Raw genomic sequence first — 13,270 nt, 5'->3', positions numbered from 1 at the left:
CTAAGTAGCTGAGGCTGGCTTCAACCTGTGCTATCCTCCTGTCTCAGCCTCCCAAGCCCGCCATTCATTTTTTTTTTTTTTTTTTTTGCGGGTTTGGGGATGGAACCCAGGGACATTCGACCTCCGAGCTATACCCCCTGCCCTATTTTTTATTCTTTATTTTTGAACAGGGTCTCACTGAGTTGCAGAAGGCCTCACTAAGTAGCTGAGGCTGTCCGTGAACCGCGATCCTCTGGTCTCAACCTCCCGAATGCTGGGATTACAAGAGTGCGCCACCACGCCCGGCTCCATTAAATCTTTTAATTGGTGACTTTAGTTCTTAGGGAAGCCTTTTCAGAAGTACTCCACCCCTACCCATCTGAGGAGGTCCTCAAGTTTCTATGGCTCATCATCCGCCCCCTCCAAGGCCAGGGACCAAGGCCTTATTTTCGTCAAATCCTCTGTCTATGGAATCTAGATCGAGGTAGCCCCGCTGATGAGCGGCAAAATCTGAAATCGGTGGTGAGATCCCCCTTGGTCTCTCATTCAAACGCTAAGTCTGCAAATATCATCTCTCTAGCAGTGCCCTTTACAGTTTGCAAACACGTTCGCATTAAGGTACTCTTTATATCCTGGGGGGGGGCAGTAATAAATGATTTTATACCGGGGAACTAGGGGGGAGCTTCACGGAAGAACTAAGAAATCAGCCCCTGGAGATAACAGAACCGAGCACCCGGCCTCAAGAGCCCTTTAGCCCGGTGGGCGGCTCCCGGATCCCTCCACCTCCAAGACTACAAATCCCAGCATGCCTTGCGGTGGGTGGCGGCCCGCACTGCATGCCGGAACACGTAGTCCCGTTCTAGATCCGAAAAGACCCAGAACGCGTCGTGACGTCAGGAGGGCTCGGGGAAGAAGACGAAACCCGCCCGGGCTCGGTTCAGCCCAGCCTTCTCCCCGAGGGTGGACCCTGGTCTCTTGGGCGACCCGCTTTCTACCGTACACAGGCCCCGCCCCGCAGTTCAGGAGGACCTATGGTGTGCGTTGAGTAGCCTCTCGCGGGACTCCGTCCCAGCTAAAGGGGAAGTTCGGGAGGCCCAGGAGCCTTCTGCTCTCCGGGCTCGTTAGGGCGGTGGTGCGCCGGGCGCTCCCCGGGGCGGAGGCTGCTTCCCCATCTCCGGCGGCAAGCCCGCTCCCAGCCCCATCCTTCGCCGCCCGGTTAGAGGCGCGGGAGGCGCGGGGGCTGCCGGGAGCGCGCATGCGCCGTCCGCGGCGGAGCGGCCGCCGCCAACGACCGCGGCGCGGGGGGTGTCGGGTGTCGGCTGCGCGCTTTGCGGCCGGTCGTGCGGGCTGGGCGCGGGCGGGCGCGGCGGCCGTGGCGCGCACAGGTGATTGACTGGCCGGCTGGCTGAGGGAGCGCTCGGTCCTCTTCGCTGGCAGGTGGCGGAGCCCGTCTGGGCGGCGGCGGCGGCGGCGGCGGCGGCGGCGGTGGCCCGGCTCGGGGGGCGCTCCTTGGGCCAAGGCCATGGCCCCGCGGCTGCAGCTGGAGAAGGCGGCCTGGCGCTGGGCGGAGACGGTGCGGCCCGAGGAGGTGTCGCAGGAGCACATCGAGACCGCCTACCGCATCTGGCTGGAGCCTTGCATCCGCGGCGTGTGCAGGTGAGGCCCGAGCGGCGAGCCTGGGGCCCCCTCGCGCCGGACCTTGGGGAGCCGGGGCGGGTGGGGGAAGGAAGGAAGACGGCTGCCCCTTGCGTGCATCTGGGAGGCGCGGGAGAGCTGCAGGTTCTCCCGTTTCCGCGCTCCGGGCGACCTGGGAAATGCAGCCTTCCCGGGCTGTGCGCGGAGGTGATGCTGTTGAAAAAGTCCTTTAGAAAGGGTGCTGGGTTCTCATCCAGAAGATGGCGGTGGAGATGGTTGAAGGTAGGGGCCGAGAGCAGAGCAGATCTGGATGGTCGGCCTGTCGCGGCCGCGGCTTGGCATTTTCATCTGGAAAGGGGAACTTGCTGGCAGCGAGCGCCATCGCGGTGTATCTTCTCTTAGTGTTGACGCCAAAGGTCTGAGTGTTGTGTCTGGACAGCAGCATTAGGAAAACCTTTGGTTAGCCGACGTCATCCGTCCCCTCCATCCCCCGTTGACCTTCCCGCAATCTTTGAGCTAGTGCTTAGTGCTTTTTAGTCTATTTCCAGTCGTCCTGACTTCACGCCACTTTGCCTACTAACTTGTGTGAGCTGTGCACGCGCAGTGTCCACTTTCCCTCGACCCTCGACCTTGCCTTTCCTTCTTACCATCTTTAGGATCGAATCCGTAAGCATTGTGCTGCCTTTCCCCCTTTCCCACCTTACGACGCGGAAAATAATAGTTTTCGTTTGGGAACGTTGAATTGATTTGGCCCAGTTGGGCATGCTCAGTAGCTTTCAGCAGGCATTTAGTAAATGCATTCTGGAGTTTTTACATTCCACTGGGGGATCTGGTAGGAATGGAAGTTATGGGCTCTGGCTTTAGGATTGCCTTGTTGGAGAAGGGAAATAAGCACGGCAACTAATGTAAATAAAAGAAAGTCATTCCAGGCTCCCGAGACCTGGCCCACAAGGCAAATCTGACTCCCAGCTCTCAAGTTCTGGATTGATAAAAGTCTGTTATAGAAACTTTTTTTCTACCAAATTGAAACCAAGGGCATTTATTTTTTATTTTGAAACAGTTTTTTTTCCCCTAAGTTGCTAAGACTGGCCTTGAACATCCAACCTATCTCCTGTCCCAGCCTCCCAAGTACCTGGATTACAGGTGTGTCACGGAAGGCCTGGCTATGTAATAGAATTCGAACACCTTTATTGCTAGTGGGGATTGAACCCATGCTGTGCATGCCAGGCAAGCTGTCTACTACTGAGTTAAACCCTCAGCTTTAGCTGAGCCTGGTGGTGCACGCCTGTAATCTCAGGACTTGGGAGGCTGAGACAGGAAGATTGCAGGTTCAAACCCAGCCTCAGAAATTTCTAGTTTAACCCCCAGTATGCAACCTCCCCTCCCACCCCCCCAAAAAAAAACAAAACCTCAGCCGCACACTTGTGTCTGTGTGTGTGTGTTTCCTGAGGATTGAACTCAGGAATTCTATCTCAGAGCTACACCACCAGCCTCCCTCCCTTTTTTTTTTTTTTTATAAGAAACAGGATCTCTAGGTTGTTAGAAAGTTTCACTATGTTGCTAAGAAGTTCTGCTATAAAGAGGAACAGAAATATGGGTGTGGTGGGACACACCTGTAATCCCAGTACTTGAGAGGCTGAGCCTGGAGGATCACAAGTTTGAAGCCAGTTGCAGCAACTTAGTGAGGCCCTCAGCAATTTAACAAGACCTTGTTTCCAAATAAAAATAAAATCCTTCCATTGTACAATACTTGGCTTTTTTGTCACATAGCATATTTCAAAGGTCATCTGTGTTGAATCTTGTATCATAACACCTTGGGCTGAATAATGTTCTGTTACGGGTATACCACATGATTTATCCATTCTTCGGTGGGTGGAGATTTTCAGTTCTTTGGGGTATTTACCTAGGAGTGGAACTTGTAGGTCATATAATTCTACAATTATATGTTTAACTTACTCGAACTTACAGAGCAGCTGCACTGTCTTTCATCCCCACAAGTAATGCATGCGAATTTAAGTTTCTCTTCAACCGAGTATGAACTTTATTTCCTTTCTTTTTTATGTGGTACTAGGGATTGAACCCAGAGGCATTCTACTTCGAGCTACACCCCCAGCTGTTTAAAATGCTCTCACTAGGTTGCTGAGAGTCTTGCTACACTGCTGAAGCTGTCCTCCTAACTTGTGATCTTCCTGTGTCAGCCTCCTGGGTACTGGGATTATAGGTGTGTAACATGTATAGCTTTTAATTTTTCTTTTGAAAGCCGGTACGAGCCAGGGGTGGTGGCACACGCTTGTAGTCCCTGCATTTGGGAGGCTGAGATAGGAGGATCGCAGTTTGCAAACAGCCCAGCTACTTAGTGAGGCCCTTTGTAACTAAGTAACTCAGTGAGACCTTGTTTCAAAATAAAGAATTAAAAACTAGGGCTGGGGATGTAGCTCGGAGGTACAGTGCTGCTGGATTCCATCCCCAGTACCAAAAAAAGTCCATCCTCCTGTCTCAGGCTCCCAAGTATTGGGATTACAGGCCTATGTCACTGTGCCTAGCTCATTAAAATTTGTAAATTGTCATTAAATGCATAATAATGCATTGTAAGCTGCTTGCTTCAAATTAAAATAAATTGTTTCAAAATAAAGTAACTTGTTTCAAAATAAAAAATAGGGCTGTGGTGTAGCACACTGCCACCTACAGTTGAGTGTCCTTACTACCACAGCATTTTTAATTCCCAGTATCAATCTGATTAGTGAAAAATAGCATTTTAATTTCATTTTTCTTTTATTCCCTGGTGGCACATACTTTTTTTTGTATTGGGGATTAAACTCAGGGGAATTCTGGCTTGGAGCTATACCCCAGCCCTATTTTTTACTTTTTATTTTGAAACAGGGTCTCACTAAGTTGCAAAGGGCCTCACTTAAGTTGCCGAGGCTTGTCTCCAACCTGGGATCCTTCTGTCTCGGGCTCTCAAGTACTGGGATTATAGGCCTGCAGCCACCAAACCTGACTTGGAGTTTGCAAGCTGTTACATCCTTTTCAACATACTTCTGGAAAACTGCAATTGAATTGAATGCAGTGTCTAGGCTGTAGGGCTAGATTTGTTTGTTACTATTATACTGGGGATTGAACCCAGGGATATTGTACCACTGAGTTACAACTCTAGCCCTGTTTTTCTTTTTCTTTTTCTTTTCTCTCGCTCACGCTCTCGCTCTTTTTTTTGTTGTTGCAGTACTGGGGATGGAACTCAGGGGTATTTTACCTCCTAGCTATACCCCAGCCCTATTTCTTATTTTGAAACAAGGTCTCACTAATTGCGAGGCCCTCACTAAGTAGCTGGGGCTGGCTTCGAACCTGGGATCATCCTGTCTCAGCCTCCCAAGTACTGGATCACAAGTGTGCACCACCACACCTGGCTGTTTTTCCTTTTTGTCACCGGGCATTGAACTCAGGGGCAGGTTACCTCTGAGCTGTACCTGGAGCCCTTATTTTTTTCTGAAACAAGGATTTTCCTAAAAAACTGACTTTGAACCTGCGTGATCCTCTTTGTCTCAGCCTCCCAAGTACTGGGATTACAAGCATGCACCACCACGCCTTGCTTTTTTCTTTATTTTTGAAACTGGGTCTCACTGAGTTGCAAAGAGCCTAGCTAAGTACCTAAGCCTGTTGGAACCGCCATCCTCCACCATCCTCTGGTCTCCAGGTCTCCACCTCCTGAACACTGGGATTCGCCATCACACCAGGCTCCTGGCCCTTTTTAAGACAGTAGCTTGCTAATCTGCCCAGGCTGGTCTCAAGCTTGAGATCCTCTTTCCTCAGCCTCTAGAGTAGCTGGGACTGATTACAGCTGTGCACCAAGCTCTAATGGTTTCTTAGGGGGAAAAAATCTAAGAGTGCCATGGACATTTTATTTGCTTTGGTACCAGGAATTGAATCCAGAGACATTCTTCCTCCAAGCTACACTTCCAGCCCTATTTTATTTTTATTGTGAAGCAGGGTCTCAAGCCAGGTGTGGTGGTGCATGCTTGTAATCCCAGCATTTGGAATCACGGTTCGCAGCCAGCCTCAGCTACTTAGTAAGGCCTTTGCAACTCGTGAGACCCTGTCTCAAAATAATAGGGCTGGATAGAATGTCCCTGGGAGCCGGGCAAGGTGGCGCACGCTTGTAATCCCAGCATTCCAGGAGGCTGAGACTGGAGGATCCTGGTTCGTGGACAGCCTCAGCTACTTAGTGAGGCCCTCTGCAATTTAGTGAGACCCTGTTTCAAAATAAAGAATAAAAAATAGGGCAGGGAATGTAGCTTGGAGGTAGAGTGCCCCTGGGTTCCATCCCCAGACCTGCAAAAAAAAAAAAAAAAAAAAAAAGTCCCTTGATTCCATCCCCAGTACTGCAAAAATAAAATAAAAAATGAATAAATAAAAGGAAAAGAAACAGGGTCTGACTAGGTGGAGTCTCGCTGTGTCCTTGAACCCGAGATCCTCTTTTAGCCTTCAAGTACCGGGATGGTAGGTGTGCCACCACACCCAGCAGCACTATTGAATCCAGGGCATTCTGCCTTTGAGCTACACCCTCCTTTTTATTTTGAAGGTCTTTTTGTGTTGGTGAAGCTGTCCTTGAGCCTGTGATAGTCCTGTCTCAGCCTCCCAAGCACAGATTACTGGTGTGAGCACCTTGCCCAGCTCCCTTTTTGTTTTGAAACTGAGGCTCACTGAGCCGGGTGTACACAGGCTTGTAATCTCTGCGCTTGGGAGGCTGAGACAGGAGGATCACATGGGTTCGAAGCCAGCCTCAGGTACTTAGTGAGGCTCTCAGCAATTAGTGAGACCCTGTTTCCAAATAAAATATAAAATAGGTCTGGGAGTATAGCTTGGAGGTAGAAAGCCCCTGGGTTCCGCCCCAGTACCACCAAAAAAAAAAAAAAAGAAGAAAGAAGAAAGAAAGAAACGGAGGCTCACCGAGTTACTGCTTATTGGCCTCAAACCTGCATCCTCTGGCTCAGCCTCCCAAGAACCACCGTGCCTGGCCTCAAGAAATTTTTCTATATTGCATAGTAGATTGGGGATATAAATGCTGGATGACCTGCTGGTGTTTGCTTTCTTTTTATTTTTGCTTATGTCTTGCGCATCTAATCTCCGAGGCCTTGATTCAGTAATTCCAGGAGAAAAAACACCAAAGTTTTCAGTGAGTGGACACCCAGAATTTAGATGGTCTAGTTTCTCCTTATTTCTACCATCTTTCAGGGAAAATATGTGGTTTAGAATTTTTTTTTTTTTTCAGGTCTGGGGGTGGAACCCAGAGGCATTCGACCTCCGAGCTACACCCCCTGCCCTATTTTTATTCTTTATTTTGAAACAGGGTCTCACTGAGTTGCGAAGGGCCTCACTAAGTAGCTGAGGCTGTCCGCGAACCGCGATCCTCCCGTCTCAGCCTCCAAATGCTTGGATTACAAGCGTGCGCCACCACGCTTGGCTGTGGTTTAGAATTTTAAGTAAATAAGTTTCTTTTGTGGTACTGGAGGTTGAACTCAGGCATTCTACTTCTAAGAACTCCACCTGCCCCTTTTTTACAATTTATTTTTGTTTTTATTTATTTATTTAGCAGGCCTGGGGATGGAACCTAGGGGCATTCTACCTCCAAGCTACACCCTTAGCCCTATATTTTATTCTTTATTTTGAAATGAGGTCTTGATGAGTTGCAAAGGGCCTCACTAAGTAGCTGAAGCTCACCATGAACCCAGATCCTCTGGTCTCAAACTTCCAAATGCTGGGATTACAAGCGTGCACCCCCACGCCTGGCTTTTTTTTTTTTTTTTTTGAAACAGGGTCTCATTAAGTTGTGAAGAGCCTCATGGGTTGCTGAGGCTGGCCTTAAAGCAGTGCTCCTGTGTGTGTGTGTGTGTGTTATTGAATATTGCATCCTGGGAGCCGGACGTGGTGGCGCACGCTTGTAATCCCTGTGCTTGGGAGGCTGAGACAGGAGGATTGTGCTAGCTTAAGAGACCCTGTTTCTAAATTAAAAAGTATAAAAATGGGTCTGGGAGTGTAGCCCGGAGGTAGAAGGGTTTCCAGGAACCCCAGTACCACCAAAAAAAAAAGAGCTAAGTGTAGCTCAGGTATAGAATGCCCCTGGGTTCAGTTCCTACTACAAAGAGGGAGGGGGAAAAGGATTGACATTCTAGAAAGGTCCTGTACTTATGTCTCTCAATCAAGATGGTTCATGAGTATCCGCTTAAGAGTCCGCAAGTTTTGTTTTTCTTCAATAAATGGCATTTTTAGGAGTTCTTCCCATTTTTAAGGAGCTTTTTATATTAATGAATTTTCTGATATTGGGGATTGAACACAGGGCCCTTCTACCTCCAAGCTACACTCCAGCCCTTTTTATTTTGAAACAGGGTCTCTCAAAGTTTCTGTGGGTCTATGTTGCTGAGGCTGACCTCAAATCTGCGATTCTCCTGTTTCAGACTCCCAAACACTGGGATAACAGGTGAGCCATTGCACCTGGCTGAGTTTACTTTAAGGAGAAATCTTGAGAGTGTAAATTCTGGCTCTTTTCCTAAGAGGGAGGAAAACAGTGCTGTAAGTAACATGCAAGACATGGGAAAGATCAAAATAAGACACAGAAGTCTAAAAGGGATGTTATTATAACTAGAGTCAAGAAATGAGGATCTAAACTCTAAGGCGACGAAAGCGATGAAGGTTAGGTGTTAGATGCTGCAGGGCTCAAACCAACAGTACTTACCACCAATTGTTTCTGTGGGAGAAAGAAGAAATGTCTTACATAAGTGGTTTCATTTGGAGCCTTTGTGCTGGGGTGTAGCTCAGCCGAAGAGTGCTTGTCTCGCAAGAGTGAAGCCTTAGGTTTGATCCCAGAGACAAGAAAAAAAGCTTCTCACCAAGCATGGTGGTGCATGCTTCTAACCCCAGCATTCGGGAGGCTGAGAAAGGAGGATCGCGGTTCGCGGACAGCCTCGGCTACTTAGTGAAGCCCTTTGCAACTCTGAGACCCTGTTTTGAAAAGCACGGGATGACAAGCATGCCTACCATGCCCAGCTTAGCTCTTTATTTTGAAACAGAATCTTGCTAAGTTGCTGAGGTTCACGTTGAACCTGTGATCCTCTTTTCTCGGTCTTATATATTGGTATATTGGGATTATAGGTGTGTACTACCATGTCCAGTTAGTCATTGTTCTGTTTAAAAACTCGTGTGTGTGTGTGTGTGTGTGTGTGTGTGTGTGTGTGTGTGTATTACTGGGGATGGAAACCAGGGGCTTTCTACCTCCAGGCTATACTCCCAGACCTATTATATATTTTATTTTGAAACAGGGTCTCACTAATTGCTGAGAGCCTCACTAAATAGCTGAGGCTGGCTTCAAATCTGTGCAATCTTTCTGTCTCAGGCTCTGCTTGTACTGGGATTTCAAGCTCGAGCCACCACATCCCCAGCTTCTGCTTAAAAACTTTTCTAGTGGACCCTACAACTTTGAGGATTATAGGTTTGCAGATAGGGTCAACAAGAAGTGGAGACTCTCATCAACCTAGTGAGACTGTTTCAAAATTAAACTAAAATACAGGGCTGAGGGTACACAGCTCAGAGGTAGACTACCCCTGGGTTCAATTCCAGTGCTACCACCAAATATTTTTATTGGCTTTTGGGTTTTTTTTTTTTTTTGCGGGTTTGAGAATGGAACCCAGGGTCATTTGACCTCTGAGATACACCCCCTGCCCTATTTTTTTTTTCTTTATTTTGAAACCAGGTCTCACTGAGTTGTAGAGGGCCTCACTAAGTAGCTGAGGCTGTCTGTGAACCACGATCCTCCAGTTTCAGCCTCCAGAATGCTGGGATGACAAGCGTGCGCCTCCACACCCGGCGGCTCTTTGTTGTTAATTGGATGAAGTACAATTTTTATGTGGTGCTGGAAATTAGACTCAAAGACATTTTACCTCTAAGCTACACCCTGCCCTATTTTATTTACTTATAGGTGGTGCTGGGGATTGAACCCAGGACCTTTTACATGCCGGTCCAGTGCCTTACCACTGAGCTACATCTCAGCTATTTGGAAGCAGGTCTTGCTAGGTTGTGAGGACTCATTAAATTGCTGACATTGAATCCCTACCTGCTATCCTCCTGTCTCAGCCTCCCCATGTCCTGAGACTACAACTGAAGTCAAGTTCTGATTCGAGGTCTTCTCTTATCTCCTCTGGCTTCTGACACCGGGACAGGCCCTGTGGTTTTCCTAACTTCTCAGGCCTCCAGCTGCTGCCTCCCTGCTGACTTGCGGAGCCTGGCTTCCCTGAGCTGCTAGCCTCTAGCCTGGTCTCTCTGTGCCGTCCTGTGCCACGATGCCCTTCACGTTTCCCTCCACACTTAGGCAGAGACTGCATGGGGCGACTGCCAGCTTGGCAGGGTCTTCCCTCCATGGGAAGTTATGCAGCACCTGGAGCACTATTGCCTGGTTTCTCGGCACACCCGCTGTGAGCCATTCTTTGATGGTGGTATCCTAAGTCCTGTCCTTCTACAGGTTGCGTGGTGGGGACATACAAAGCCAAGTTTTCAGATGGTAGAGTCTCGTCTACACAGTGGCTGGTTTGCTCTTACTCAGGGGCAGTGTGACACCTAGTGGCAGGTGGAGGGGCCAGCAACTCTTGGTAGCACTCCTCCACGAGCCAGTGCAGCCAAGGCGCCTTCCATTGCTGCTGTCAAACAGCGGGCTGATCCTCCCACCTCTTGAGTACACTGGAGTTTCTGTGAGAGGATACAAATTAGAAAGGAGTGATACCACAATGTGTGTGTGTGTGTGTGTGTGTGTGTGTGTGTGTGTTGCTAGGGATTTGAACCCAGGGGAGCTGCATCCTCAGCCCAATTTGTTTATTTTGAAACAGGGTCTCATTGAGTTGCAAAGGGCCTCACTAAATAGAGGCTGGGGCTGTCCATGAGCCGGCAATTCCATAATTTTTTGTTTGTTTTGGTGGTACTGGGGTTCCTGGAAGCCCTTCTATCTTCGGGCTACACTCCCAGACCTATTTTATATTTTTTATTTGGAAACAGGGTCTCCTAAGCCAGCATGGCTGGCTTTAAACCTGTGCGATCCTCCTGTCTCTACCTCCCAAGCATGGGGATTACAAGTTTGTGCCACCACGCCCAGCAATTCCATGATTTTTAATGGTCACTTCAGTTCTCTTTGTTGTGTGCAACTGGGGGTTGAACCCAGGAGTGTTCTACCTCTGAACCATACCACCAGCCCCCTAATTTTTTATTTTGAAACAGGATCCTGCTAAATTGCTGAGGTTGGCCCCAAAACTGCAATCCTCCTTAGTCTTCCAAGCACAGGGATATACTTGGCTGTCTCTTTGTTTTATAGGTGAAGAAATAGGAGCCTGCAGAAGTTTGTTTTTAGGTTTATTCCTTCCCCTGTGGACACATCTGTATAATATCTTATGAAAACTTAATGTGTGTGTGAGTGTGAGTGTGTGTGTGTGTGTGTGTGTGTGTGTGTGTGTGTTACTGGGGATTGAATCCAGGGGCATTCTATCTCTGTGCTATGCCCCCAGCCCTATTTTTTAAATTATTTATTTATTTATTTTGCAGTACTGGGAGTGGAACCCAGGGGTATTCTACCTCTAAGCTATACCCCTAGACCTATTTTTTTATTTTGAAACGGTCTCACTGAATTAGTTGCAAAGCTCCTCACTAAATAGCTGAGGCTATCTGAGAACCGTAATCCTCCTGTCTCAGCCTCTCAAATGCTGTGATTATAAGTGTGTGCCGCCACACCTGGCTCCTGTTTTATTTTTAGTTTGAAACAGTGTTGTTAGGTGGCTGAGTCTGGCCTTGAACTTGTTATCCTCTGTCTCCACTGGCTTCTCATGTACTGAAATTAGACATGTGCCACCACACTTGGCGAATTTTTTTTCTTTTTTGTCGTACTGGGGATTGAACTCCAGGAGTGTTCTACCTCTGAGCTACACTACATCTCTAGCCCCCTTTTTTATTTTTATTTTTTTTTAAATAGGCTCTCCCAAGGAGGCTTCCTTGAACCTGCTATCCTCCTGTCTCAGCCTCTTACGTACTAGAGTTTCAGGTGTGTGCCATCATGCCCAGTTGTACCTTGTTCAAAAACAAAGAGGAGTGTAGGTGGAGGTAGAATACCCCTGGGGTTCAATCCCTAGTAACCAGAAACGGGAAAAGTTATTTACTTATTTGGGGAACATGTTGTGCATTCCATTGTGGAAACAGTAGAGGTGTAAAGAGTGATAAGTGGGGGAAGCAGAAGCCCTTCCTCCTTCCTGACTGCAGTCTGCTGGGGCATTGTTTACAGTTATAGTGTATCATTCTATCTAACTGGTCTTGTCTGTCAGCCCATTTATTAATAAAAATGTAACATGTAACGCTATTTTGTGCCCTTTTTGACTGATATTGTTACATACCAATACAAAAAGCTTTCCCCATCTTTTTTCTTTCTGGTCATAGTCTCCCTGTTTCCCCATATTATTGTGATAACTGGGGATTGAACCCAGGGGCATTCTACATTGAGCTACACCCTCAGCCCTATTTATTTGTTTGTTTATTTATTTATTTATTTATTTATTTATTTATTGTGGAACTGGGGTTCCTGGAAGCCCTTCTACCTCTACCTATTTTATACTTTTTTAATTTTGGAAACAGGGTCTCTTAAGCCAGCACGGCTGGCATCGAACCTGTGCGATCCTCCTGCTTCCACCTCCCAAGCGATCCTCCTGCTTCCACCTCCCAAGCGCGGGGATTACAAGTGTGCGCCACCACGCCCAGCTCTCAGCCCTTTTGGAAACAGGGGTCTTGCTAGGTTGCTGAGGCTATCCTGGAACCTGCAGTCCTCCTGTCTCATTCTCCCAAGTACTGGGATTGATTATAGGCATGTCTATCACACCTGATTTGTTTCGCTCTTTTTTTTCTTTCTTTTTTTTTTTTTTTTTTTTTTTTTGTGGTGCTAGGGATTGAGCCCAGGGACATTCTAACTTGGAGGTCTACCACCAGCCCAATTTTTCGTTCTTTATTTTGATTTTCTTTATTTTGAAACAAGGTCTCACTAAGTTGTGGAGGGCTTCATTAAGTAGCTAAGGTTGGCCGAGAACCTGGATTCTCCAGCCTTAGCCTCCCAAATACTGGGATTACATAGTATGTTCTACCACGCCTGGTTTACTAGATATTTTAATTTTTTAAATTTTTTAAATTTTTTTTTTTTTTTTTGTGGTACTGGGGGTGGAACCCAGGGGCTTTCTACCTCCAGGCTATACTCCCAGTCCTATTTTTTATATTTTTATTTGGAAACAGGGTCTCACTAAGTTGCTGAGAGCCTCACTAAGTAGCTGAGGCTGGCTTCGAACCTGTGCGATCCTCCTCAGGCTCCCATGCATGGGGATTACAAGTGTGTGCCACCACGCCCAGCTTTAGATATTTTTAAATTAAACTAATTCTGTGTTTTTTTTTTTTTTTTTTTTCTTTTCCGTAGACGAAACTGCAAAGGAAATCCAAATTGTCTGGTTGGGATTGGTGAGCATATTTGGTTAGGAGAGATAGATGAAAATAGTTTTCATAACATTGATGATCCGAATTGTGAAAGAAGAAAAAAGGTAAGCCGCCATTTCTAAGTGTTTACTTTATGGTATTGCTTTGTTTTGTTTTATTTTTGCTT

At 47.4% G+C, this 13,270-nt stretch overlaps 1 protein-coding gene across 9 annotated transcripts in view; it reads left to right on the top strand.

Annotated features, from left to right (window-relative positions):
- Window positions 1-1,423: 1,423 nt before the first annotated feature.
- The window catches only part of USP48 (ubiquitin specific peptidase 48), a gene marked incomplete at both ends in the record, with an annotated part of 63,025 nt that continues 51,178 nt past the window's right edge, over window positions 1,424-13,270 (top strand). For 8 of the 9 annotated variants that reach the window (XM_080692893.1, XM_080692895.1, XM_080692890.1 and 5 more), the window contains 2 exons: window positions 1,502-1,635; window positions 13,088-13,208. In XM_080692893.1, coding sequence (XP_080549019.1) covers window positions 1,502-1,635; window positions 13,088-13,208 — 255 coding nt within the window. Of the gene's footprint in view, window positions 1,636-13,087; window positions 13,209-13,270 lie in introns of all 9 variants that reach the window. The other variant, XM_080692896.1, reaches the window with a different exon arrangement.

The sequence above is a fragment of the Muscardinus avellanarius genome (assembly GCF_963383645.1).
Source record: "Muscardinus avellanarius genome assembly, chromosome: 3".
Classification (NCBI taxonomy): Eukaryota; Metazoa; Chordata; class Mammalia; order Rodentia; family Gliridae; genus Muscardinus; species Muscardinus avellanarius.
The sequence above is the reverse complement of the archived record's forward strand: the minus strand, read 5'-3'. Positions and strand labels throughout refer to the sequence as shown.